The sequence below is a fragment of the Chrysemys picta genome, chromosome 1, assembly GCF_011386835.1.
Source record: "Chrysemys picta bellii isolate R12L10 chromosome 1, ASM1138683v2, whole genome shotgun sequence".
NCBI classification, from domain to species: domain Eukaryota; kingdom Metazoa; phylum Chordata; order Testudines; family Emydidae; genus Chrysemys; species Chrysemys picta.
The window spans coordinates 190,884,528-190,910,483 of record NC_088791.1 but is presented as its reverse complement, the minus strand read 5'-3'; the positions used below and the strand labels follow the sequence as shown (position 1 = coordinate 190,910,483).

Here is a 25,956-nt window from a genome sequence, read left to right as displayed (position 1 = left end):
ACCTCAGTGTCCACAAGCTCAGCAGACCTATTAGAGTTCTGGAGCTAAAAATCACAGAATCATAGGACTGTAATGGACCTCAAGAAGTCAGTCCCCTGCACTCATGGCAGAACTAAATATTATCTAGACCATTCCTGACAGGTGGTTGTCTAACCTGCTTTTAAAAATCTCCAAGGATGGAGATTCCACAGTCTCCCAAGGCAATTTATTCCAATGCTTAATTTGTTTTTTCAGTTTGCTTTTAAAAAAAAAAACTGGATGTTACACGAAAGAAAAATAACCACCACCCTAACATTAAAAGAACATTAAGGTTGCAAACTCAAGCATTCAAAAGTTAGGAAATGGCAGACATAAGGTTGCTTGTGCAACCCCTTGTGCATTTACAATACAGTATTTAATTATATGATCACATTTTCCAAAGGACCCTGCCTCAGTCAGTGTCCATGCACCAGGCAGATCACCCTCATTCAGTGCACAAGATAGACCTGCTCAATGGATGAATCAGGGTTGTGTAGTGAAGGTGGCTATTATCTGTGGAACCCCTTCTTCATTTGCTGCAGAAGTTGAAAGTGTGATAAATGAGGCACGGGATTGGGAGGAGGAGAAAGGGCAGTTTCATGGTTAAGGCAGTTGAATGGTGCTCTGGAGAACAGGATTTTGTCCCTGCCTCTGAGTTCCCGAGTGATGCTGGGCAAATCACTTCATCTAAACTTTTCACAGGTGGTCACTAATTGTGTGTTGCTCCTTTTCTGGGTGCCCAACTTGAGACTAGGGTCTGAGCTGCAAAAGTGCTGAGCACTCACAGCTGCGAACTGATGTCAGTGGGTGAAGTGCTTTGGACACTAAGTACTCTGAAAAAAATCAGGTCCCGGGCATCTCAAATTGGGCACCCAAAATTAATGCATAATTTTCATCTTAACTAGGGTTACCATACGTCCGGCTTTCCCCGGACATGTCCGGCTTTTGGGTCTTTACAAATTCCCCCCGGACGGCTATTTAAAGATCCAAAAGCGGTTGACAGGGCAGCCGCGCCGGCGGAAAGCAGTACTGGGAGCAGCATGGAGCGGCCGCAAAAGGTGGGTGCGAGTGGCCCGGCTCCCCCTGCCTGGGGTTCCCCTCGCCCGCCGGGGAGCACGGGCTCCTCCTCTGCAGCACTGCCCGCCGCGGGGCTGGGGCTCTCCCGGGGCTCTGCCCTGCATGCGCCCAGCACCCCCAGGGCTGCTCCTGCCTCCCTGGGCTGGCCCAGATCCCCTCCCCCAGGGGGCTGGGATCCTGCTGCGGCTTGCGCCCCTCTGCCTCCTCCGCGGGGCAGGCAGCCCCAGGGGGTTGAGGCCATGCCACCCTTTCCCCAGCTTCCCCCCTCCAGCAGCCCCCTGCCGGGCCTGTTCAGCCCTCAGCCCCACCGGGTCCTGCCCTGCCTCATGCAACCCGCCCCTACCGTGCGGCGGCCCGGCCGGGGGGACTGGGGGAGCCGCAGCAAAGCCTCGCCCGGAGCTGGTGCAGGAGACGAGCGGGGCTCTCAGCCCAGGCTCCGGCATCAGCCTGCAGCCCGGAGCGGAGCCACCCCCTGCCAGCTCGGCTCAGCCCAGCTCTGCTCTTAAAGGGACAGGGACCCTACCTTGGGTTGGTCCGGCCTGGGGCACGTGGGGGTGTCACCTCACCCCCCCGTCTGGGGGACCCGGCGAGGGGGGTGCTCAGCCCCATAGCAGCGCAGAGGGGAGGCCAGTGATGCACCTTACTCTCTCCTGCACTGCCAGCCATGGTCTTGCCTCCTTTCCCCAGCTCTGTGAGGCACTGTACACCTCAGAGCAGCAAATGCTGGCAGGTTCTGCTGTCTCCAAGCAGAGTCTAGCCCTGAGTGTTTATTTCCGCAGCAGTGAGTTTTCAGTTTGGCGCATTCACTCCTGATCTACCTGGTAACGTGTAACAAAATGCCCTTGGCATTCATTTTCTCGGTATTTCTGGGAATACCCTTTTCAGTTTCATAGATTGATCTGGGATCTTTCTTTTGCTGTTTCCGGAGAGAACTGTTGACAGCAGGGAGATATGTCCCTGACTAGAGGGCAGGAAGCAAATTTGACTAGACCAGTTGTGACTTCCTTTTTATTTGTTACTATAAAATGTATTACACACAAATAGATTGCTAATGAACTTCCACCTTTGGGTTTCTGGAAAACAACTCACTCTAATATTTGGAAGATGCAGGGACCTATGGTCTTAAAAAATGAAACATCAGACTCATTAATTTGGGGGAAGTGCAGTGGTCCATTTATGAAAGTTCTTTAAAACATGATACAAAAAATCCTTCTGAGACTGTATTTTAATGTTGAGATCCCAATAGCCTTACGATAGAAATAGAAAGTAAAACAAAGACATTCTTGATCCAGGTCAATTAGAGCAGTGGTTGTCAATGTTTCCAGACTACTGTACCTCCTTCAGGAGGCTGATTTGTCTTGAGTACCCCTCACTTAAAAACTACTTGCTTATAAAATCAGACATAAAAATACAAATATCACAGCACAGTATTACTGAAAAATTGCTTATTTTCTCATTTTTACCATATAAATTATCAAATAAATCACAACTCCCAGATTGAGAAACACTGATATAGTATATAGAGCAGTATACAAGTATACAGTAAACAAGTCATCGTCTACGATGATGGTTGCATATGCTTCGATAATTAGTTTGGCAAGGCCTTCTATATCAAAGTTACACACATTTTTACACAATATCAAGCAAACCAGCTTGGATCTCTCACTATTCATGTCTCTACTAATTGTGCTCTACATCATTTCACAAAAAAGTTATTTAATTGAGCTTGAAATTTGTCATTATACTGAGATTTCTAAAAATACCCTTCTAGAAAAACTTCCATTTGGCTTCCCAGTAAAGAAAAGGACTTTATATAGCTTGTTTGTTTGAACTTCGAGGCCCATACAGTCCCTGAAATGACAACTGCCTTGGTTAGTGTTGTGCCCCATTTCTCACAGTACGCATGATGGGTTGGATTGTCACAGCCCAGCTCAGCCACACTGTGTAAGGGAGTAAATATTATCCTTTCCAAGTAGACCCGCTGATATGGGGATGCCCCTTTAAAGGAAGGCCCCGGGACAGGTATGGACAGGGGAGTCCCTTCAGTGGAGGGAGAGGTGAGTGTCAGAGGTGGGGTTACCATACGTCCGGATTTTCCCAGACATGTCCGGCTTTTTGGTCCTCAAATCCCCGTCCGGGAAGAATTTCCAAAAAGCCGAACATGTCCGGGAAAATAGGGAGGCATGGTAAGGGGACCGCCTCCTCCCCGGGCTGCACCTTTCCCGGCTCCTGCCGCTCTCCACCGCAGCGGTATCTGAAACAACTTCCCCAGCGCAGCAGCAGCCGGGGGGGCGGGAGGGAGGAGGGGGAATGTGGGGAGCTCAGGAGAGGGGGCGGAATTGAGGTGGGGAAGGGGCAGAGTTGGGGCGGGGAAGGGGCGGAGGCGGGGTCCTGTGGAGTGTCCTCTTTTTGCACTATTGAAATAGGGTAACCCTATCTTAACCTCTTTCTCAGTTCCCATCTGTAAACTGGAGATAATACCTCCTCTCACCTCACAGCAGTATTGTGCAAATAACTTAATTTATCTTTGTAAAGCACTCAATGAATGCCACAGAAGAACCATAAGGAAATCAATAATTCAGAGTAGGCTTTGAATAAAGTGTAGTACATATGGCATGGGGCCACACTGGAACAGTAAAAGAGAATACATTAAATAACAGGCTCCTTAAGTGGGCACCATCTATCCAGTGCACTGAATGAGGCAAGGGCCTGTGGGGAAAAAGTGTGATAATGTAATTAAAGACTGTATCAGAATGCATAAGCACAAAAGGGCCAAATTAAGGTTGCACAGATAACCTTAATTCTGGCATTTCCTAACTTTTATGCTCTTGACTTGGTTCTTTACACTATTTAAGCGACGTTGACATCTTCTGATGAAAAACATCATATAATAAAATAAAATAACTGGCTCCTATATAGCACTTTTCAGCTGTAGATCCAATAGATGTTATTTCATGGAGGATAGGTCTAATCAATGGCTACTAGCCAAGATAGTCATGGATACAACACCATGCTCTGGATGTCCCTAAACCTCTGATTGCGAGACGCAGGGACTGGACGACAGGGGATGGATCACTTGATTGCCTTGTTCTGTTCATTCCCTTTGAGGCATGTGTTGCTTGGCTGCTGTCAGGAGATGGGGTGTTGGGCTGGATGGACCACTGTTCTGACCCAATATGACCACTCTTATGTTATTTTCCTAATATTCAGATCCCATATAAGCATCTAGCTTTATAATTTGAATCAATGAAGATGGATTCAAGTATTGAAAGCTACAGTGGTCCCCAAGCATTGAGTTTTGTTCTGTATACAGTGACAGATGGAATAGAAAACTATTGTACCTGGGCTGAATTAGTTTTTCACCTTTTCCCTCTCAATGCAATCTTGCAGTTGACTTGCTCACAGCATATGCAATGACTTTTATGCCTTTCAAAGGTTGTCTTCTCATTTGAATGTGAAAATATCAAACATCCATACACTTATTCATAGATTCCAAGGACCATTGTGATCATCTAGTTTGACCTCCTGTATCAAGGCCACAGAACTTCCCAAAAATAATTCCTAGAACGTATTTTAGAAAAACACCCAATCTTGACTGAAAAAATAGTCAGTGATGGAGAATCCATCACAACCCTTGGTAAATTAGTCAATGGTTAATTACCCTCACTGTCAAAAATTTCCAGTCTGAATTTGTCTAGCTTCAACTTCCAGACATTGCACTCTCTTATACCTTTCTCATCTGGACTGAAGAGCCCATTATTAAATATTTGTTTCTCACATCAGTGCTTCCAGATTGTAATCAATTCATCCCTTCACCTTATCTTCGTTACGCTAAATAGATTGAGCTCCTTAAGTCTGTCATTATATAGATCATGTTTTCTAATTCTTTAATCATGCTTGTGGGTAATATGCCTAATATGTATTTGACAATTTCAGAGCTCTATTAATTTCTATTTTATTTCAAAAATCGTTTTCAATAAATATTTAATATTGACCCAGGGGAGATAACTTGTTTTATTTTGGGTAATCATATCTTGCCATAACCTAATGACAATGTACTAAAGAGCATTATTTTTGTGAGGATGTATATTTTAAACCAAAACAACAATATAACTATTACAAATCCCATATGATTGCATAACACCCCATATATTAGGACAGTTCCCATAATGTAATTTATGTTGTGCCTACGTATACTTATTCTAAAGTTCCAGTTAGATGTTTTATTATTCACTTCCTGTTTTCAACTTGTATTTTACTACACGTGGGCAACACGATACAAGCTGCGTACCATTCTAGAAGTGGCTCCAGAGGTAGCTCATCAAAATTTGAAAATCAGTTTGGGGTCGTTTGGGATAAAGAAATGCTATGCAAATTATTAATTTCACATTCATATAGTCACTTAGGCTTTGTCTACACTTAAAACATTACAGCAGCACTGCAGCTGAGTCAATGTAGCACTTCAGTGTAGACACTCACTACAGCTACAGGAAGGGTTCTCCTGTTGCTGTAGTCAATGCACCTCCTCGAGAGGTGGTAGCTATGTCGATGAGAGAATTCTTCCTCTAGACCAGGAAATTAAATTGGCATAACTACGTCGCTCAACAGTGTGAAATATCCACACCCCTGAGCAACGCAGTTAAGCCAACCGAACTCCTAGTGTAGGCATGCTAGGTTGATGGGATAATTCTCTCATCGACATAGCTAGTGCCTCTCTGTGAGGTGCAGTACCTATGCCGGTAGAAGCTCTCCATCAGCACAGATAGTCTTCATTGAAGAAATACAGCAGTGCTGATGCAGCATTTTAAGTGAAGACCTGCCCCTAGTGCCCTCTTCACTGGGGGGCTAGGTTGGTTTAACTATATTTCCCACGGGGTGTGGATTTTTCAGACCCCCTTGTGAAGTAGCTAAGCCAATGTAAGTTTTCAGCATAGACTAGCCCTTAGAAAACAGTATACGGGCAAGTTAAGCTAGGGAAAGTTAAGACAGGACTGGCAGCCTTGTGTTAGGAAAGTGGTGTGGTTTTTTTTTAAATATCCATTTTTCATTCGAGTTCATATGATTTTTCTTATTATTAAAATAGATATAAACCTAGGTATATTACAGAGCCCATGCTAAGCCCAGCCTCTGCACATAAAATTAGGCCTTATATGATGCTTTCTATTTATCAGAATAGATATTTTTTTCCCTCTGGGTAGTTTACTGCCATTTTGGCTTGAGGAGCAGAAATGCAGCTTAAGAACTTCAAAACCAGATATTAACAAAACAAGTCAAAGGAACTAAGGGATAGTTATTGAGAAAGAAAAAATAGTTATAAAAAACTATTAGGCTTGCTAACAATTAGCATGTTTCCAAAGCACTTTGAAGACATTGGGAAGTACAATACAACCTGTACAAAATGTGTTGTAAAACAATTCCCATCCAGTTTTAATGAAGTTCCAATAACTTTGTGTAAACATGCCAAATGGCCTCATTAGTTAGGAACTTTTAGCGTATTAGCTTAAGAAGCCCTTCTTTAAAATAAATAATAATAATTCCTTAGTGTCCAGTCTCACTGCAATACCACAGAGTACATTTTTCCTGGTGACATTAACCACAAAACTTGCCTACAGGGCCTCTGGTATGTGTAGAATTTTACTACATTTCCTGGTTTTGCAATCTTGTCTTTTTAAACTTGCAAAACTGGACAATACTGGGAAAAAAATGTCTTTGAGCCTACTGCAGTTCACTTGATGTCACCAATATAGCACACTCTGGGCAGATATGCCAAACCCACGAAAAAAAATGCAGAAATTGGGTTTGTTTTTGGCTTAATTGGCTTGTGAGTTGCTCGTTGGCTAGTTTTTGGATTGTAGCTTGTTGCTTCTTTTTTTTTAAATTGGCTCCCGGCAAGCAGGGGCAAGGGGGAGGCAAGGGTGGTGGGGAAGAGAGTTGGGGTGCACAGTGGGCCCACCACACTCCCAGACTGCATACCAGGGGGGATCTAGTCACAGTGTTGGGGTTTTTAGGGACTGGCTTGTTTTGGTCTTGTTCTGAAATGGGATTAGCTTGATTTTTGGCTTATTGTGAAAGTCAGGTGCTTATTTACCACGTGACAGTTGGCAACTGTGACTCTGGGGAATCAGGAACAATATGAACTTGCCATCCGTGGCAGGGCTGGCTGTCATAAGATCAATGAAAAGTAAGTTTTAAATGGTGTTCACAGCATAGTTTCATTTGCTATTTAGTGTGTATTTTTAAGGGTACGTCTATACCCAGCCGCTAGTTCGGCGGCTGGCAATCAAACTTCTGGGTTCGACTTATCGCGTCTTGTCTGGACGCGATAAGTCGAACCCGGAAGTGCTCGCCGTCGACTGCGGTACTCCAGCTAGACGAGAGGAGTACCGCGGAGTCGACGGGGGAGCCGCGGAGTCAACGGGGGAGCCTGCCTGCCGCGTGTGGACCGAGGTAAGATCGAACTAAGGTACTTCGAACTTCAGCTACGTTATTCACGTAGCTGAAGTTGTGTACCTTAGTTCGATTTGGGGGGGGTGAGTGTAGACCAAGCCTAAGGTTGCTGAGAATCCTTTGCTTAAATATAAAAAGCAAACTTTTCTTGAATCATGGTATTATGCAAACTCCTGAATACTTGAACAGCTAGGGCTCACTATTAGTCTGATGCACATGGCAGAGTATCTTGTATAACCAGCTAATTCGCTTAGCCAACCATAGATAGGTGCCAATTCAAGAATGCTGAAGGTGAGAAATGCACGTTCTAATTTTTTCTGGTCTGTTACTGAAGTAACAAAAGAGGAAGGAAACTAGTTCATTTTTTCCTGACACTGGGTTCACATACTGTTGGTATGAAGCAACACCATTATTCAGAAGCAGGACTGTCCCAGTCAGTAGGCTCAGAAATGATTACTTTAATCAAAACCTTTAACTTGACAGTTGATACACAGTAAGAGGTCATTTCTATACATGAGTCTTCTGAGCTTTGTGCCAAATAAGGTGGGTGTAATTTTCAGGGTGGATAAAACTGAATGGGGGGCAGGGGGAGAAAAATATGTTTTATTTAAATTGGATTTTTTTATTTTTATATTTAAATTATTTCTTTTTAAAAATAAACCTATTTAAAATTAAATCAATGTACAACAAATTAAGGCCTAAATCTCTCAACATTTAAATAAAAACTAAATATGCTGAATCCATGAGTCTCTAAAAACCCTCTGAATTAGAGTTACAGGGACTGCTTTTCTATATAAAGAATCAGGGGGAAAACATCTAATTTTTGAGGTCAAGCTTTATAAATATGGCACAATACATATGTACTGTATTAAGGGCTCGATCGTGTGGGGCAGCCAGGAGTTGTGCTATTGGGTGCAACAGGCTGGCAAAGTTATCATAGGGAGCCGGCCTCTGACTCTAGGAAACACCATCATGTATCTCAACGGGACCATCCACTGACCCCACCCGGTGGTTTCATACTCCTGTTTTATAGCTTGTCTCTACCTCAGCTCTGATTGACTCAGTTGTCAAATTATGATTATTTATGACTCCACCCACCATGAAAAAACTTACTCTCCTGCTCATGGAAAAACACTGAAGTTTATGTATGCAAAACGTTTAGGGGTGTTTTAATAAATTGTATATGTTGCTTTATGTGTTTAATTAAATTCCAATTACCATCCTAATGCAGATTGAGACAAATCATTCACCATTTTCTAATATACTAAAAATGTACAATTAAGAATCTGAAAATATTAAGTTATATAATTGCTTAAATAAATGTATATAGTGCAGTATTCTCTAACTCGTGGTTTTCAAACATTTTTGTGGAGACCCAGCTGAAGAAAATTGTTGATGTCTGCAACCCAACAGAGCTGGGGGTGAGGGGTTTGGGATGTGGGAGGGGCTCAGGGCTGGGGCAGAGGGTTGGGGTGAGGGCTGTGGGGTGGGGCTGGGAATGACAGGTTCAGGGTGTGGGAGGTGGCTCTGGGCTGGGGCAGGGGGTCAGGGCTCTGGGTGCAGGCTCTGGGCTGGGGCCAGGGATGAGAGGTTTGGGGGGCTCAGGGCGGGGCTGGGGTGTGGGAGAGGATCAGGGCTCTGGGCTGGAGTGCAGGCTCTGGGGTGGGACCAGGGATGAGGAGTCCGGGTGCAGGAAGGGGCTCCGGGTTTGGGGGGGCTCAAGGGGGCAGGGCACAGGGTTACCTTGGGTGGCTCCCAGTCAGCAGCCGTGATAAGGCAGGCTTCCAAGAAGCAGCCAGCAGCAGGTATGGCTCCTAGGCAGAGGCGCGCGCGGCTCTCACCCAGCTCTCGCCCACAGGCACTGTACCCCCCCAGTGCGGAGCTGGTGCTCGGGCAGTGGTAGCGCACGGAACCCCATGGCCCCCTTGCCTAGGAGCCGGACCTGCTGCTGGCCCTTCGGGGACGCAGTGTGCTGTCAGAACAGGTAGAGACTAGCCTGCCTTACCCAGGCAGCACCGCCAACGCGACTTTTAATAGCCCGGTCAGCGGTGCTGACCAGAGCAGCCACGACCCAGTGCCTTACATTCCACAATCCAGTACTGGGTCGAGACCTGCAGTCTGAAAACCACTGCTCTAACTAGATAGCAAAAAATGTAACAAGTCGAATGTAAAAACTATTTAGTTGTAAATCAACATGTTTTAATGGTTATATCAACCAATGAGAATGCATCTTTCTTTAGAAAATAACTGAAGTACAAATGGAAAAGCTGATTAAAAATCAATGATTTAAAACACTGATTTAAATTGCTTTAATTTAAATAATTTTCATTTAAATCTGCAGTACTTCATTATAACCACCTTTTCATTTCCATGGAATTGATAATTTTGTGTTTAGCATTTTCTTTTTAAAATCAAATACAAGGTTATTAAAATATAATTCCAAGCATCCAGTACTTAAGTCTTCTTGAAAAGGAAATGTCTGAAGAGAGTTCAATTTAATTTAGATTGCAAGATGCTGCAGACAGGAAACCTTGACTTGTTATATGTTTCTAATGTTCGAGACCCACATTTAGTGTCATTTTAAAATAACTTTTCTCTCAGAAAAAGGAGCATTTACAAAGGAGGGAACAAGTTATTTGTTTCTGAACTTCAGAAACTTCTGACATAGTCCAGATACAATTAAAGGATTTATTGTTTCCCTCCAAGTAATTCCCCATGTTCACCATTGAGAACACTAAAGATACTACAAGATAAATATGAATAAGTGAATGTAAGAGTAAAAAAGATAGAGGGTTTGGGATAATAGTTAAGGTTGAGTTTAGGTTTGAAGTAAGTACTCCAACATTATCACCTGGCAGCAAATCCGTCAAAACAGAACAGTCTAATTCTAGATCTTTATATCAGACAGATCATGAACTTGATCACGAAGCAAAATAATCGCCTTTGAGAAGCAATACCTCAAGGTGCAGTTAGATTTAGGCAGTGGCACAAAATGGAAATTCAGGAGTCAGAAATCTATGCAACATAGTTAGGCAGAGGTCAATTTTTATTTTTTGAAAATTTCAATAATTATAGATTTAAAGCTTTTTTTGAATGTTCATCAATTTAAATTTTCATAATTGCAGAAAATTATGAGAGATGGGGTCAGACAATAGTTATTTATTGACAGATATTGAGATTCAGAAAGTTAAAGCTGTTTAACTTTAAACTTGTAAAAACACAGACTGTCAACATCACACCAAAAATATACAAAGTAAATATCCTCAAATCAAACCCTAATAATTTCTCAAACAGCGTTTCCCCTACATTGCCTATCTGTAAATTTCAATTATTATTGAGGGAAATATTTTTTGTTGGTTTGTGTTTATATGCTGAAATCAATGTTTGACATTTACTGATAAAATCTAATTCTTCCAACCCTAAACATAATAGATAAAAGATAGAGAGTTTGGGGTATTAGTTAAAATAGTCAAATTTCATTTTTTACTTATGTTCTCTCAGAACTAGAATTTATTCACATTTAAACACTCTAATAAAGTTTCAATAGCAATTCTTCATGTAACTAACTGCTCACACACGCACAAAACTGTTTTAAACTACAATTTTGCAATTGTATACCAAGCTAATAGAGCACATGCCAAACAGCAAATTATTGCGAAATGGAACCAGTTCCATGGAACACCGTAAAGGAAGATACTCAGCTCAGATGACTGAATTTAATCATCTAACTCTAACTGAAAAAACAAGTTGATTTCTCAAACTGTACAATCAATTTTCTAAGGACTCTTCCTTCTCATTTTATTTGTACTAGCATAATACATGTTTTGGAATAAAAGGTGATTCTGCTTTATATTACCCATATTTACTGGAGATACAGTAAAAGACATTATAATAGGGCCACATTACACAGTGAAGTCCAATACCTTGCTTACTTTGGCTTATATTTTAAAAGCAGCCTCATTGTATTATCTCAGGTCTCAATTTCTGTGGCACTTAATTATCGTTACTCAAATTTTAGTATCTGATAACTCACACATAAAACAAAAAATAACCAAAAATCCAAAGAACAAATAAATGATCACCTATACAAAACTGCCTCTAATTACAAAGAATATTTTACTGGTTTTGTTTACTACAGTCTGAGATTGTGAAGAATGCAACTGCAAGTCAACTGGGTTAAAACATCCCAAATTAATAAATGCAAAATAAGTCTGCCAGCCATTATTGAAACAGATGATCCCTCCCATCCCCAATGAGACGCAGCTAAAACAAACAGAGAAAAACACACCCCCAGCACAAACACAGCTAAGTATAAAACAGAACAATGAATTTCATAGGCAAGACAAACACCATTTTAAATGGCCCTTTTGTGCATCTGTTTTGCATTTCTCTGAGTTCTATGATGTTACATATTATTCATGTATTGCTACACTGTATTAACACACAAAATGAGTTCCTTCCAGTATTTAAATTTCTTTGATTTCTTCTATTAATTTGAATATCAAAACATAGTTTTGTGTCTCAAAACTTTTGTGTATCGGACACTTAGCCTGTTAGCATTTTTTATAAAGCAAAATTACATCTGGGAAGCATAGGATAGCAGGTGGCAGGCAAACTATAATACACTCCTCTCGCTAGCCCCTACCCGTGAGGATACTGGAACAGCTTGCTGTAAGGCAAGAGTTGAAACGGGGATTTCCGCCCCTGATGTTGGGATAACCAGGCAGCAGCACAATGACATATCACCACAAGTAAGAATGACTTACTTCCTAATAAGTAAAATGTTTACAGACAAGTTGAAATCTAAAGAGATACATAGCTTAGCCATTTAAAAAAAATAAAACTTAGAAAGGGGAAAAGGCCTATCTACCACAGAAGGCCTGGCTCTACCATAGATTTAGAGCAGCAAAAATCCATTCCCCAGGTACAAGCACTGTGCATCACTGTGTATCTAGACGTAGCATTTTTATAAATTAGCAACTGTCAAGACGTTATGGGGAGGAGAGTTGCCTGTAGTGTATACGAAAGGCAGCAACACATTTTAAAACCAGCAATTAAGTTTGAAAATAAAAATAAAGGGGAGTGATGTCCCCAGAACTTACAATCCCCTGCCCTCCCTCCAAAGGATTGTCCCTAGGCGTGAACTGAAAATCAAGGGAGACTTTTGCTCACCTTAAACACATCGCTGGCTTCATCTATCGCTTTTCATAGTATTCGCGCAGGGAAATGCGTCCCCAGCGGCTTTCCGACTAACCACTGTCTGAAACCTCCCCGAGGGGCTCTCTCACCCCACGCCCCTACGGAGCTCCCCAGCCAAGGAATCGCCCCAGGCAGATCGCTACTAAGGCCTGGTTTCCCGGGGACCAGGGCCTCTGCAGCAAAACAAGCCCCCCCCCCGCTCCCCGCCACACCCCTTGCCTTGTCCGGCCACGCTGGCTGCAAGGGCCAGCGCACCCCCGCGCACAGCCCCGGGGCGCCCCACGGCACCTACCTGCGGCAGGGGGCTCGGGCAGGCTCAGCACCAGCAGGCAGAGGAGCAGCGCGGCGCCGAGGCGCGGCATGGCCGAGGCCGGGATGCTGTTGTGGGTGGGCTCGGCTCACACTGCGCTGGCTCCGAGCCCGGGCGCGCACTGCTCTGCCGCTGCTTCTGCGGGATCTATGTGCAGCGCCTGGGACCCACCTCTTCCCGGAGCTCCGGCCCGGCCCGACCCACATGCGGGGCGGGGCGGCGGCCAGCAGTGCCCCCTGGCAGGGAGGAGCCGCGCAGAGCCCGCGGCCGGATAGGGGAGCGGGCCCCGGGGCGGCTCGGCCCAGCGGCTCCTTGGTAAAGCCGGGGACCCCCGCGCGGGCTGCTCAGACGGCGGCGCGGCGTGGGGCCCCGGGCTGGAGCGGGGCGCTCAAGGGCTCCCGCCCCCGACTGTGACGCGGCTGCGGAGCCCAGGCGGCTGGGCCGGACCGGGCTGTTCCAGCGGAGGCTGCTGCGCGCCCGCCCCTGCCCTTCGCCTAATAACCCTGCGGGCGGGCACAAGCCGCGCCCCCGGAGCCCAGCGCGGGTCCCTGCTGCACAACAGCCCCCTTCCCCCCCGGCCTGTGGTGGCTGAGAGAAGCCGCGGCCTTGCGGTACTTCCTGGTGCGCCAGCTACCGCAGCCCTCGCCCTCAGCCCAGCCGCAGGAGGGGGTGGGACTGGGACACACCCAGCTTGCCGGGCTGGAGCACTCCCACTCACCGAGAGTGCTGAGCCCTTTGGCGAAATGACCCTGGCCGCGAGGAAGAGCACCAAGGCCTCCTGCAGCTTTTTTGCCCCATTATTTGTTTGCTAATTGTGGTTGCAGTAGTCCCGGCGGGCACGTGTAACCCTAAAATTAACCCTCTTCCTGGTTTACAGAGACCCCCAGCCAAACTCCAGCTCGTAAGTCCCAGGCTCCCAGCCAGCGCACTAGACTCCATTGCCTCTCCTTTAATTAAACAATAAAAATGTGTGAGTGAATTTTGCTCAAAGTTTACAGGAAAGTTCAGCTTTAGACTAAAACCAAGCATGGAGAAGTATAGTATGAGCATGTGAAAGCAGGTGGTGATAGATTACAAGTCTGAATAGTAAGTTCAATAACAAAATAGTGTTTATAGGGTATTGTTTTAAATTATAGCACCATATAACCGTGTAAGATGAGAAAATATATAATGGATGAAGAATAAAATTGTAGGCCCCAATCCTATAATAAGCAGATCCAGTTCTGTGGGTGACATCCCTGTGGTGTGCAAAATCCTATTGCAGGGCCACCTTAGGTAGGGGTAGATTTTTTTCCTTTAAACTGACAGAAAACCAAACTTTTGAACAATCTGGAATGCTCTAAATGAACCTGATTTAATAGAAGCAGTACTAATGAGAAGACCAAAAGTGCCAACTATATGCAATGTATTTAGTAGTTCTATAGTTATTCTATGGTTTGAGAAATAAAGACACACATGCTCTGGTTATCATGACCACACGTGGTGTAAGCTTACAGAGGAGTGTGCAGTATTGTGTATAGATTTGTGGTTTAAGTGAGAAAATCTTGCATCAGGTGGTTAAAAAGTCCCTTTGCTTTCACTTGTTGCATCTGGCACACTGCAAACACGTGGTTATATTCTAACCACACACCTTCGCTAATGTTATTGATTACACAGCAACAGTAAACAAGGGTGCTGGAACAATTTTTATAATGGGGGTGTTGAGAGCCACCCTCACATCCCTAGTTCCAGCACCTACGGTATGATAGTAAATTTATACAAACCCTGGGTAATTTTGAAAACCAGAGTTCCTCCCGACTCAGATACTATATTGATAATTGTAATAAAAATAACAATTATCAAAAAATAAATTCACAGGGCAGGAATCTGTCTTTTGCAGCCTTAATGTACTTCTAGCATCTTCATCAACTTTAATAAAACCCACTTAGGCTGCACAGGTCAGGTTTATAGGTACATCCATTGAGTAGAGACATAATGCTCTTCAGAATAAACATCAACAATAATAGTGAATAATAGGCATTGCTTGATTAAGAGGAAAAAAACAAGGTTTTGCTGAGACACAAGTCTATCTATAGGTAATTAACTTATATGGCTCTCACCATTCACCTTCAATGGTCCCTTGAAATATGTGCTAACTACTTATGCTAAACAATCTGTTTCACCTTGTATTTAGCTGTGACACTGAGGGCTTGTCTTCATGTACAGTGCGCCAGCTGTGCCACTGTAGCACTTTAGTGAAGACGCTACTACACTGATGGGAGAACTTCGCTTGGCAACATAGTTAATCCACTTCCCCAGGAGACAGGAGCTATGTCGATTGGAGAAGCTCTCCCGTTGACATAGTGCTGTCTACACGGGGGTTAGGTCAGTATAACTACGTTACTCGGGGTGTGGATTTTTCACATTTTTGAGCAATGTATTATACCGATATAGGTCTGTAGTGTAGACCTGGACTGACTACACTTCCCAGATATGAAGAAGAGCTCTGTGTGAGCTGAAAAGCTTGAAAAACAGAAGTTGGGCCAGTAAAAGATATTACCTCACCCATCCTCTCTCTCTCTCTCTAATATCCTGGGACCAACGTGACTGCAACAACACTGTATTCATTAATATTAAATGACAGTCATGTGCCTAAATACACAGACAGTACCATGAAATGTTTTGCCTTGCTTCCCCTGTCTGCTCTGAACTCCCAATGAACAGTAATATAGAACATAAGAAAGGCCGTACTGGGTCAGACCAAAGGCCCATCTAGCCCAGTATCCTGTCTACCAACAGTGGCCAATGCCAGGTGCCCCAGAGGGAGTGAACATAACAGGCAACGATCAAGTGATCTCTCTCCTGCCATCCATCTCCACCCTCTGACAGACAGAGGCTAGGGACACCATTCCTTACCCGTCCTGGCTAATAGCCATTAATGGACTTAACCACCATGAATTTATCCAGTTCTCTTTTAAACTCTGTTATAGTCCTAGCCTTCACAACCTCCTCAGGTAAGGAGTTCCACAAGTTGACTGTGCGCTGCGTGAAGAACTTCCTTTTATTTGTTTTAAACCTGCTGCCTATTAATTTCATTTGATGACCCCTAGTTCTTGTATTATGGGAATAAGTAAATAACTTTTCCTTATCCACTTTCTCCACATCACTCATGATTTTATATACCTCTATCATATCCCCACCATAGTCTCCTCTTTTCCAAGCTGAAGAGTCCTAGCTTCTTTAATCTCTCCTCATATGGGACCCGTTCCAAACCCTGAATCATTTTAGTTGCCCTTTTCTGAACCTTTTCTAGTGCCAGTATATCTTTTTTGAGATGAGGAGACCACATCTGTACGCAGTATTCGAGATGAGGGCGTACCATCGATTTATATAAGGGCAATAATATATTCTCAGTCTTATTCTCTATCCCCTTTTTAATGATTCCTAACATCCTGTTTGCTTTTTTGACCGCCTCTGCGCACTGCGTGGACATTTTCAGAGAACTATCCACGATGACTCCAAGATCTTTTTCCTGACTTGTAGCTAAATTAGCCCCCATCATATTGTATGTATAGTTGGGGTTATTTTTTCCAATGTGCATTACTTTACATTTATCCACATTACATTTCATTTGCCATTTTGTTGCCCAATCACTTAGTTTTGTGAGATCTTTTTGAAGTTCTTCACAGTCTGCTTTGGACTTAACTATCTTTAGCAGTTTAGTATCATCTGCAAACTTTGCCACCTCACTGTTTACCCCTTTCTCCAGATCATTTATGAATAAGTTGAATAGGATTGGTCCGAGGACTGACCCTTGGGGAACACCACTAGTTACCCCTCTCCCTTCTGAGAATTTACCATTAATTCCTACCCTTTGTTCCCTGTCTTTTAACCAGTTCTCAATCCATGAAAGGACCTTCCCTTTTATCCCATGGCAGCTTAATTTACATAAGAACCTTTGGTGAGGGACCTTGTCAAAGGCTTTCTGGAAATCTAAGTACACTATGTCCACTGGATCCCCCTTGTCCACATGTTTGTTGACCCCTTCAAAGAATTCTAATAGATTAGTAAGACACGATTTCCCTTTACAGAAACCATGTTGACTATTGCTCAACAGTTTATGTTTTTCTATGTGTCGTATTGTTTCGACTAATTTGCCCAGTACAGACGTTAGACTTACTGGTCTGTAATTGCCGGGATCACCTCTAGAGCCCTTTTTAAATATTGGCGTTACATTAGCTAATTTCCAGTCATTGGGTACAGAAGCCGATTTAAAGGACAGGTTACAAACCTTAGTTAACAGTTCCGCAACTTCACATTTGAGTTCTTTCAGAACTCTTGGGTGAATGCCATCTGGTCCCAGTGACTTGTTAATGTTAAGTTTATCAATTAATTCCAAAACCTCCTCTCATGACACTTCAATCCGTGACAGTTCCTCAGATTTGTCACCTACAAAAGCCAGCTCAGGTTTGGGAATCTCCCTAACTTCCTCAGCCGTGAAGACTGAAGCAAAGAATCCATTTAGTTTCTCTGCAATGACTGTATCGTCTTTAAGCGCTCCTTTTGTATCTCGATCATCAAGGGGCCCACTGGTTGTTTAGCAGGCTTCCTGCTTCTGATGTACTTAAAAAACATTTTGTTATTACCTTTGGAGTTTTTGGCTAGCTGTTCTTCAAACTCCTCTTTGGCTTTTCTTATTACATTCTTGCACTTAATTTGGCAGCGTTTATGCTCCTTTCTATTTGCCTCACTAGGATTTGACTTCCACTTTTTAAAGGAAGTCTTCTTTATCTCTCACTGCTTCTTTTACATGGTTGTTAAGCCACGGTGGCTCTTTTTTAGTTCTTTTACTGTGTTTCTTAATTTGGGGTATACATTGAAGTTGGGCCTCTATTATGGTGTCTTTAAAAAGCGCCCATGCAGCTTGCAGGGATTTCACTTTAGTCACTGTACCTTTTAACTTCTGTTTAACTAACCCCCTAATTTTTGCATAGTTCCCCCTTTTGAAATTAAATGCCACAGTGTTGGGCTGTTGAGATGTTCTTCCCACCAAAGGGATGTTGAATGCTATTGTATTATGGTCACTATTTCCAAGCGGTTCTGCTATAGTTACCTCTTGGACCAGCTCCTGCGCTCCACTCAGGACTAAATCGAGAGTTGCCTCTCCCCTTGTGGGTTCCCATACCAGCTGCTCCATGAAGCAGTCATTTAAAGTATCGAGAAATTTTATCTCTGCATTTTGTCCTGAAGTGAAATGTTCCCATAGGATCAAATGCAGCAGCAGCACCACCACGAGCCAACACAACACTGGCTTCAGTAAGAGTTGCAACTGCTTAGAAATTTGATAGGATCTAGTACCTCATGGGTGAACAATCAGCATGTATTTATAAGGAAAATATATTTGTAGGCATGACACTCCTGTTCTTACTACAAAAAGGACCCCATCTCTCTGAATCTACGTAGTCAGAGGGCATAGAAGCAAACACCACACAACAGATGTACAAGTAATGACAAGAGCACAGCAGCCAAATTAACAGAGAGTATCCTGACCGCTGGGCAAGAATAACCGAGAGGTGCTCTCATTTTACAGAAACAGCATTGCTCTCTCTACACTAATAAAAAGCTGAGCCAGTTTTGAAAACTATGTCCCAGTGTTGGGGATGCAACTTTTAAAGCTGACAGTGTACTAACACTGCACTTCAAGGAGCCATTTTAGAGAATGCACCATAGTTTTTGGAGGGATAATAAACTGTGCTATCAGAACTATCGGCTCAGTCCTGGAGGGTACAGAGTTTCCTAAACTCTCGTTGGCTTCAATGAGAATTTAGCATATACAACACCTCATAGGATCAGGCTCCATGTTTGCTCCTCCCCCCATCAGAACTTGAATCAAATTCTGGAACAGGCTAATTAAAAGTTTTCAAATTTGATTCATAATTAGGCAAGACTTGCTAAATTCTGTGTTCACTTTTTAATCTTTTAAAATAGTTGTTGGTATTTGAAGCTAACATTTTATTTCGTGAAAGAAAACTTTAAAACATATTAGTGAAACAGTTACGATTTTTTTTTAACTATGATAATAATCTTGATAGCGTCTCTTTAAATGTAGTCCTTTGGAACTACAAAACCCCATATAGGACTATGATGTATCAATACCTTCTCAGAACAAGAAACTGAGGATTTAAAAAAAAAAAAGACCAATTCAAGAACACCAGAAAACCCAGTGTAAGTTACCAAATGAAATATTGCCCTGGCCAATAAGTGTCAGAGTTCCAACAATAGGAAACAGAATGATGAGCATAGAAGGACAGTTTTATGGCTAAGGCACTGGACTGGAACTCAGGAGAACTGGGTTCAATTTGTGTGTGACCTGGACTGAACTTCTCTACATTTCAGTTCTGTAAAAAAGGGGATGAGAATCCTTCCTGTCTCCCACCCTTTGTCTGTCCTGTCTATTTAGATAATAAGATCTTTAGGGCAGTGATTGTCTCTTACAGTGTGTTTGTGTAATGCCTACCACAATGAGGCCTCCATCTCAGTTGAGACCTTTAAGCATTATTATCCTACAAATAATAATGATAATGGTTAGAGAGCTCCAGTTTTGTTATGTTATGTTCTTATGAGATTAAATACAGCAAGACAGTACAAAGCAAGTGCTGAAGAGTCATCAGCAATCTCATCAGGAGGATGCTAGGGAAGATGATAGGGATGAGAACCACTCCATGATGTAGTGCAGCTGCCTTGAAAGATGCAGGATTTCCTCTGTGCTATGTCTCCCTAAAGCATTTTGTCTGACCTCTTTTTGAACCCTTCTAAGAAGAGTGACTCATCTATCTTCTTTGGTAATTCATATCTAAATAAACTTATCTTTTCAGTTTCTTAATGCAAACTTACATTTGTTCGGTTCAACTTAGGGTTCTTAAAAAACTCCGTTGAACTTCTGAGTTGAAGAAGTTCTCAAGAAGTTGATCTTCAACAAGCTGGTGAGCCAGTTTTGCATCAATTATAGATGATCACTTCCTTAATCAACTGATTTCTATCTTTCAAGGAAGATACAAGTATAAAAACAAATATGGTCATGTGCACAACTATAGAAGCAGGGACTGACAAGTCCTTGATGAATTGTACAGAGTAAGTATCAGGGGGTAGCAAGGGCTCATTCACCTGCACATCTACTAATGTTATATATACCATCATGTGCCAGCAATGCCCCTCTGCCATGTACATTGGCCAAACCGGACAGTCCCTATGTAAAAGAATAAATGGACACAAATTGGACATCAGGAATGGTAACATACAAAAGCCAGTAGGTGAACACTTCAACCTCCATGGACATTCTATAACAGATTTAAAAGTAACTACATCTCTACCTCGATATAACGCTGTCCTTGGGAGCCAAAAAATCTTACCGCGTTATAGGTGAAACCGCGTTATATCGAACTTGCTTTGATCCACCGGAGTGCGCAGCCCCGCCCCCCCAGAGCACTGTTTTACCGCATTATATCCGAATTTGTGTTATGGGTCACGTTATTTCGGGGTAGAGGTGTATTCTTGAACAAAAAAACTTCAGAAACAGACTTCAAAGAGAAACAGCAGAACTAAAATTCATTTGCAAATTTAACACCATTAATTTGGGCTTGAATAGGGACTGGGAGTGGCTGGCTCATTACAAAAGCAGCTTTGCCTCTCCTGGAATTGACCGTTCCTCATCTATTATTGGGAGTGGACTACATCCACCCTGATCGAATTGGCCCTGTCAACACTGGTTCTCCACTTGTGAGGTACTCCCTTCTCTTCATGTGTCATTATATAATGCCTGCATCTGTAACTTTCCCTCCATGCATCTGAAGAAGTGAGGTTTTTTACCCACGAAAGCTTATGCCCAAATAAATCTGTTTAAGGTGCCACTGGACTCCTTGTTGTTTTTGTACAGAGTAAGTATCACTCAGCCAAGGTTCAGTGACAGGCTAACTCAATAACTTAGTTGGTCTCTTCTACCTAGACACAAACAAATTTCCTCTAAGGACCCAATCCTGCAAGCTGCTCTGTGTGAATGCGTGGGTCTGCCCTATGTGGGGTGACTTGCAGGAGTGGAGCCCAAATCAGCAGCAAAGAATAAAACCAGGGCAAAGCCACAACTGAATCATATCTCTACAGCCAGATTCCAAGCTACAACTTCACAGAAAAATGGCAGGCCCAATGTAAAAAACAGGATTAATTCAGTTAAGAAGCCCCCACTGTTTGGTTTCTTTGCTGACAAACCTGGATGGAGAGCAGCTAGCCAGTAGTGCTATTGCCAGGGACATTTCTACCTCATGACAGTACTAGGAATCATGGTTGCTTTTGGAGCCATGTATGACAGATAGCTGAGCTGCGCCAGACTGCCATGAAGGGATCCATCCTGCTTTAAGCCTGTGGAGACTGAAGAGAGTCATTTCGTCTGACCTCTTCTTGAACCCTTCTAAGAAGAGTGACTCATCTACCTCCCTTGGTAATTCATATCTAAATAAGCTTCTATTTTCAGTTTCTTAATGCAAATTTACATTTGTTCTGTTCAGCTTAGGGTTCTTAAAAAACTCTGTTGAACTTCTGAGTCAAGAAGTTGATCTTCAACAAGCTGGTGAGCCAGTTTTGCATTTTGTATTGACCAAGGAGGAGGAAATAAATTACTGTATGGTTATCGTGACTCTTGGAACAAATGGTCTGGCTAAAGAAGATGTTGGCAGAACGCAGTTTTTAGAACAAGAATACAAAAGTAATATCAAAGCCAATAGGTGGGCATGTCAGGATAGCATATTTACTTAGAGGTCATTAATTTTATCCATGCATTAAAGAAGTTTGCTGTGCAGAAAAGATATGCTATGTTAGATTAACTACTTAATTAGAAGTGAAGAGAAGTTAAAATGGCTTATTTCTTCCAAGAGGGGGGTGGGGGAAAAGACCTCTCCTGCTGACGGAAAGAAAGAGTGAACTGGAGATAGGTTTATATAAGTGGGCATGAGAATGATGCCTAAAGAAGAGCTGGACAAAGAGATAGTAGAATAATTCAGCCCAAAGTACAATTTAGATCAGAGAAAAGAGATAGGAGAAGGCTCAACCAGTAAAAGGAAAAGTTCACAGTGTGATCATTGCCATTGCCATAAAGAAGAGAACTAAACAGGCCATTACATCTTTTGAAAAGCTGGAGATCAGAAGTATAAATGTCTTTTTTGGCATTTCCCCCTGTGATTGCAGGTGAGAACAAAGCTTATCAATTATAGATTATCACTTCCTTAATCAACTGATTTCTATTTTTTTTTTTAATATGGAGATATACCTATCTCATAGCACTGGGAAGGACCCTGAAAGGTCATTGAGTCCAGCCCCCTGCCTTCACTAGCAGAACCGCATACTGATTTTTTGCCTCAGATCCCTAAGTGGTCCCCTCAAGGATTGAACTAATAACCCTGGGTTTAGCAGGCCAATGCTCAAACCAGTGAGCTATCCCACCTCCCTGATGCTTGCAAGGAAGATACAAGTATAAAAGCAAATATGGTCATGTGCACAACTGTAGAAGCAGGGACCGTACAGAGTAAGAATCACTCGGCCAAGATTCAGTGACAGGTTAACTCAATAACTTAGGTCGAATTTATAGAAGTCGATTGTTTAGAAATCGATTTTATACAGTCGATTGTGTGTGTCCCCACTTAAGACCATTAAGTCAGCGGAGTGCGTCCATACTACTGAGGCTAGCGTCGACTTTTGGAGCACTGCACTGTGGGTAGCTATCCCACAGTTCCCGCAGTCTCCACCGCCCATTGGAATTCTGGGTTGAACTCCCAATGCCTGATGGGGCAAAAACATTGTTGCGGGTGGTTCTGGGTAAATGTCGTCAGGCCCCCCCCCCATGAAAGCAATGGCAAAAAGTCGTTTCTCGCCTTTTTTCCTGGGTTACCCGTGCAGACGACATACCATGACAAGCATGGAGCCCGCTCAGCTTACTGTCACCGTACATCTCCTGGGTGCTGCCAGACGTGGTACTGCATTGCTACACAGCATCAGTTCATTGCCTTTTGGCAGCAGACAGTGCATTATGACTGGTAGCCGTCGTTGTCGTCTCCTGGGTGCTCTTTTAGCCGACCTCGGTGAGGTTGGTCCGGGGCACCAGGACACAAATGGGAGACTACGATGGCTAGCAGTCGTACTGCACCATCTGCTGCCAGCCTAAGATGTATAAGAGAGATGGAGTGGATCAAAACAATAAAGAGACCAGATTTGTTTTATATTCATTTGTATTCATTTGCTCCTCCCCTCTCTCCCCCCTCCCTCCATGAATAGTGGGGGGAGGGATAGCTCAGTGGTTCGAGCATTGGCTGCTAAATCTAGGGTTTTGAGTTTAATCCTTAAGGGGGCCATTCTGTGTGACAACCCTGTAAGCCATGTCGTCAGTCACCCCTCCCTCCATCAGAGCAACAGCAGACAATCATTTTGCACCTTTTTTCAGCACAGACGCCATAGCACAGCAAGCATGGAGCCCGCTCAGGTCACTGCCGCAATTATGAGCACTGTAAACACCACGCGCATTATCCTGCAGCATATGCAGAACCAGAACCTGCAAAAGCAAAACCAGGTGAGGAGGCGGCGGCAGCACGGCGATGAGAGTGATGAGGACATGGAGACAGACTTCTCTCAAATATGGGCCCCGGCAATGTGGACATCATGGTGTTAATGGGGCAGGTTCATGCCATGGAACGCTGATTCTGGGCCTGGGAAACAAGCACAGACTGGTGAGATTGCATAGTGTTGCATGTCTGGCAGGGCCGGCTCTAGGCACCAGCAAAGCAAGCAGTTGCTTGGGGCGGCAAATTTGCAGGGGTGCAAGAATCCAGCATGGGAGCTGAGAACCAACAGGAGGCCCTGGGAGCTGTAGTTCCTTGGTTAGCTCCCTGCCTATAGAGCCAGCCCTGGAGCAGGGAAAGAACTACATTTCCCAGCATTCCCTCAGCCGCAATTAACAGGAAAGGGAGGGGGAAGGAGTGTGGAACTGAAATCTCATGCTGCAGCTTGCTGTGAATGGTAGGGACAGAGCCAGCTCTAGGTTTTTTGCTGTCCCCCACCCCAGCCCTGGGCTCCTCCTGCACGCCCATGTTGCCCCAGCCCTGGACTCCCCCCCCCCCCCCCTTTTTTTTTTAAGTTTTGGTTTTATTTGTTTAAACGGAAGACAGTGATATTGCATTGGCAAATTCCCCATAGAAACAAAGAATGGAACAAAAGAATAATAAAGGCACCTAAACTTTCCTCATTTATGTAGGACAGTCTTCTAATATGCATCCAGATATCCTTCAGTCACACAAGCTGAAAATTGTTCCACTTTACTGCAGTTCTGTAACCATATGGGAACCAATCCTGTCTGTGTTCTGTGCACATCCAAAATTCCTGCTGAATGACCCGCCCTGGGAGCGAGTTACCAGTGACCCAGGGCTGGGGTGGCAGGAGGGTGCAGTTGGGGGGGCGGGGAGGGGAGAGAGAGAGCCCAGGGCTGGTGGGAGGGCAGCCAAAATTTTTTTTGCTTGGGGCAGCAAAAAACCTAGAGCTGGCTCTGATGTCTGGGACGATTCCCAGTGACTGCAAAACTTTCGCATGCCTAAGGGCACTTTCATGGAACTTTGTGACTTGCTTTCCCCTGCCCTGAAGCGCAAGAATACCAAGATAAGAGCAGCCCTCACAGTTCACAAGTGAGTGGCGATTGCCCTGTGGAAGCTTGCAATGCCAGACAGCTACCGGTCAGTCGGGCATCAATTTGGAGTAGGCAAATCTACTGTGGGGACTGCTGTGATCCAAGTAGCCAACACAATCAAAGAGCTGCTGCTATCAAGGGTAGTGACTCTGGGAAATATGCAGGTCATAGTGGATGGCTTTGCTGCAATGGGATTCCCTAACTGTGGTGGGGCGATAGATGAAACCCATATCCCTATCTTGGCACCGGAGCACCAAGCCAGCGAGTACATAAACCGAAAGGGGTACTTTTCAATGGTGCTGCAAGCCCTGGTGAATCACAAGGGACGTTTCACTAACATCAACGTGGGATGGCCGGGAAAGGTACATGATGCTCGTGTGAGGAGGCTATAGAACTTGGAAAGGAGGGTGGTTGGTTACACAGGGGCTGTAGCGGTGGTCTGTGCTCAAGCTGCCTTTCCTGAACCTCAACCATACGCCAGAGCATATCAGTTTGTTCCTCCAGTAGCCTCAGCATTGCCTCTTGCCTTCTGTCACCAAGCTGACGCCACCTATCGTCTTCAGCCCGCCACTTATTATCTTAGGCTCGCCACCTGTCCTCACGTTCATATTGTGCTTTCCTGGACTCTGACACATTGTCTGCCTCCACGCATTCTGCTGGGCTCTTTCAGTGTGGGAGGACTGCATGAGCTCAGAGAACATTTAATCGTGAGTGCGTTTTTTTCACCTTCTAATCTTCGCTAGCCTCTGGGAAGGAGAAGATAATGTGAGCGTTGAAACAGTTGCAGCTGGTGGAGGAAAAAAAAAAGGGAGAGTGGTAGTTAAAAAGACATTTTAGAGAACAATGGGTAGACTCTTTCATGGTAAACCTTGCTGTTAACATTACAGCACATGTGCTTTCGGTACAAGGTCACATTTTGCCTCTTATTGAGGGTATGCCAGTTTGGTGTGAGAGATCTTTCACGCAGGGCCGGGCAACAGAATTTGGCTTGCAGGCAGCCATGGTAAGACACAGTCTTTTGGCTTCTCTAACCTTCATAACATGTGGGAATGGTTTCAAACAGCAGCGCCCTCATTTCCCATACCAAGCAGCCATTGGGTTGGCCATTTAAAAGGAGGAGGGGCTGCAGTTTTTGGGTTAACGTGCAGCACAAACCCAACTAGCCCCCCCCCCCCCCCCAATTTTCTGGGATGATTGCTTCACCCCTCCC

At 44.0% G+C, this 25,956-nt stretch overlaps 1 protein-coding gene across 2 annotated transcripts in view; it reads right to left on the bottom strand.

Annotated features, from left to right (window-relative positions):
- IFNGR2 (interferon gamma receptor 2) overlaps positions 1-13,314 on the bottom strand; it is a 37,016-nt gene extending 23,702 nt beyond the window's left edge. Inside the window, exon 1 of one of the 2 annotated variants that reach the window (XM_005283928.5) lies at positions 13,034-13,314. In XM_005283928.5, the coding sequence (XP_005283985.2) occupies positions 13,034-13,103 (70 nt within the window). In that variant the 5' untranslated portion in view covers positions 13,104-13,314. The remainder of the gene's footprint in view (positions 1-13,033) is intronic. The other variant, XM_008165263.4, reaches the window with a different exon arrangement.
- Positions 13,315-25,956: the final 12,642 nt, after the last annotated feature.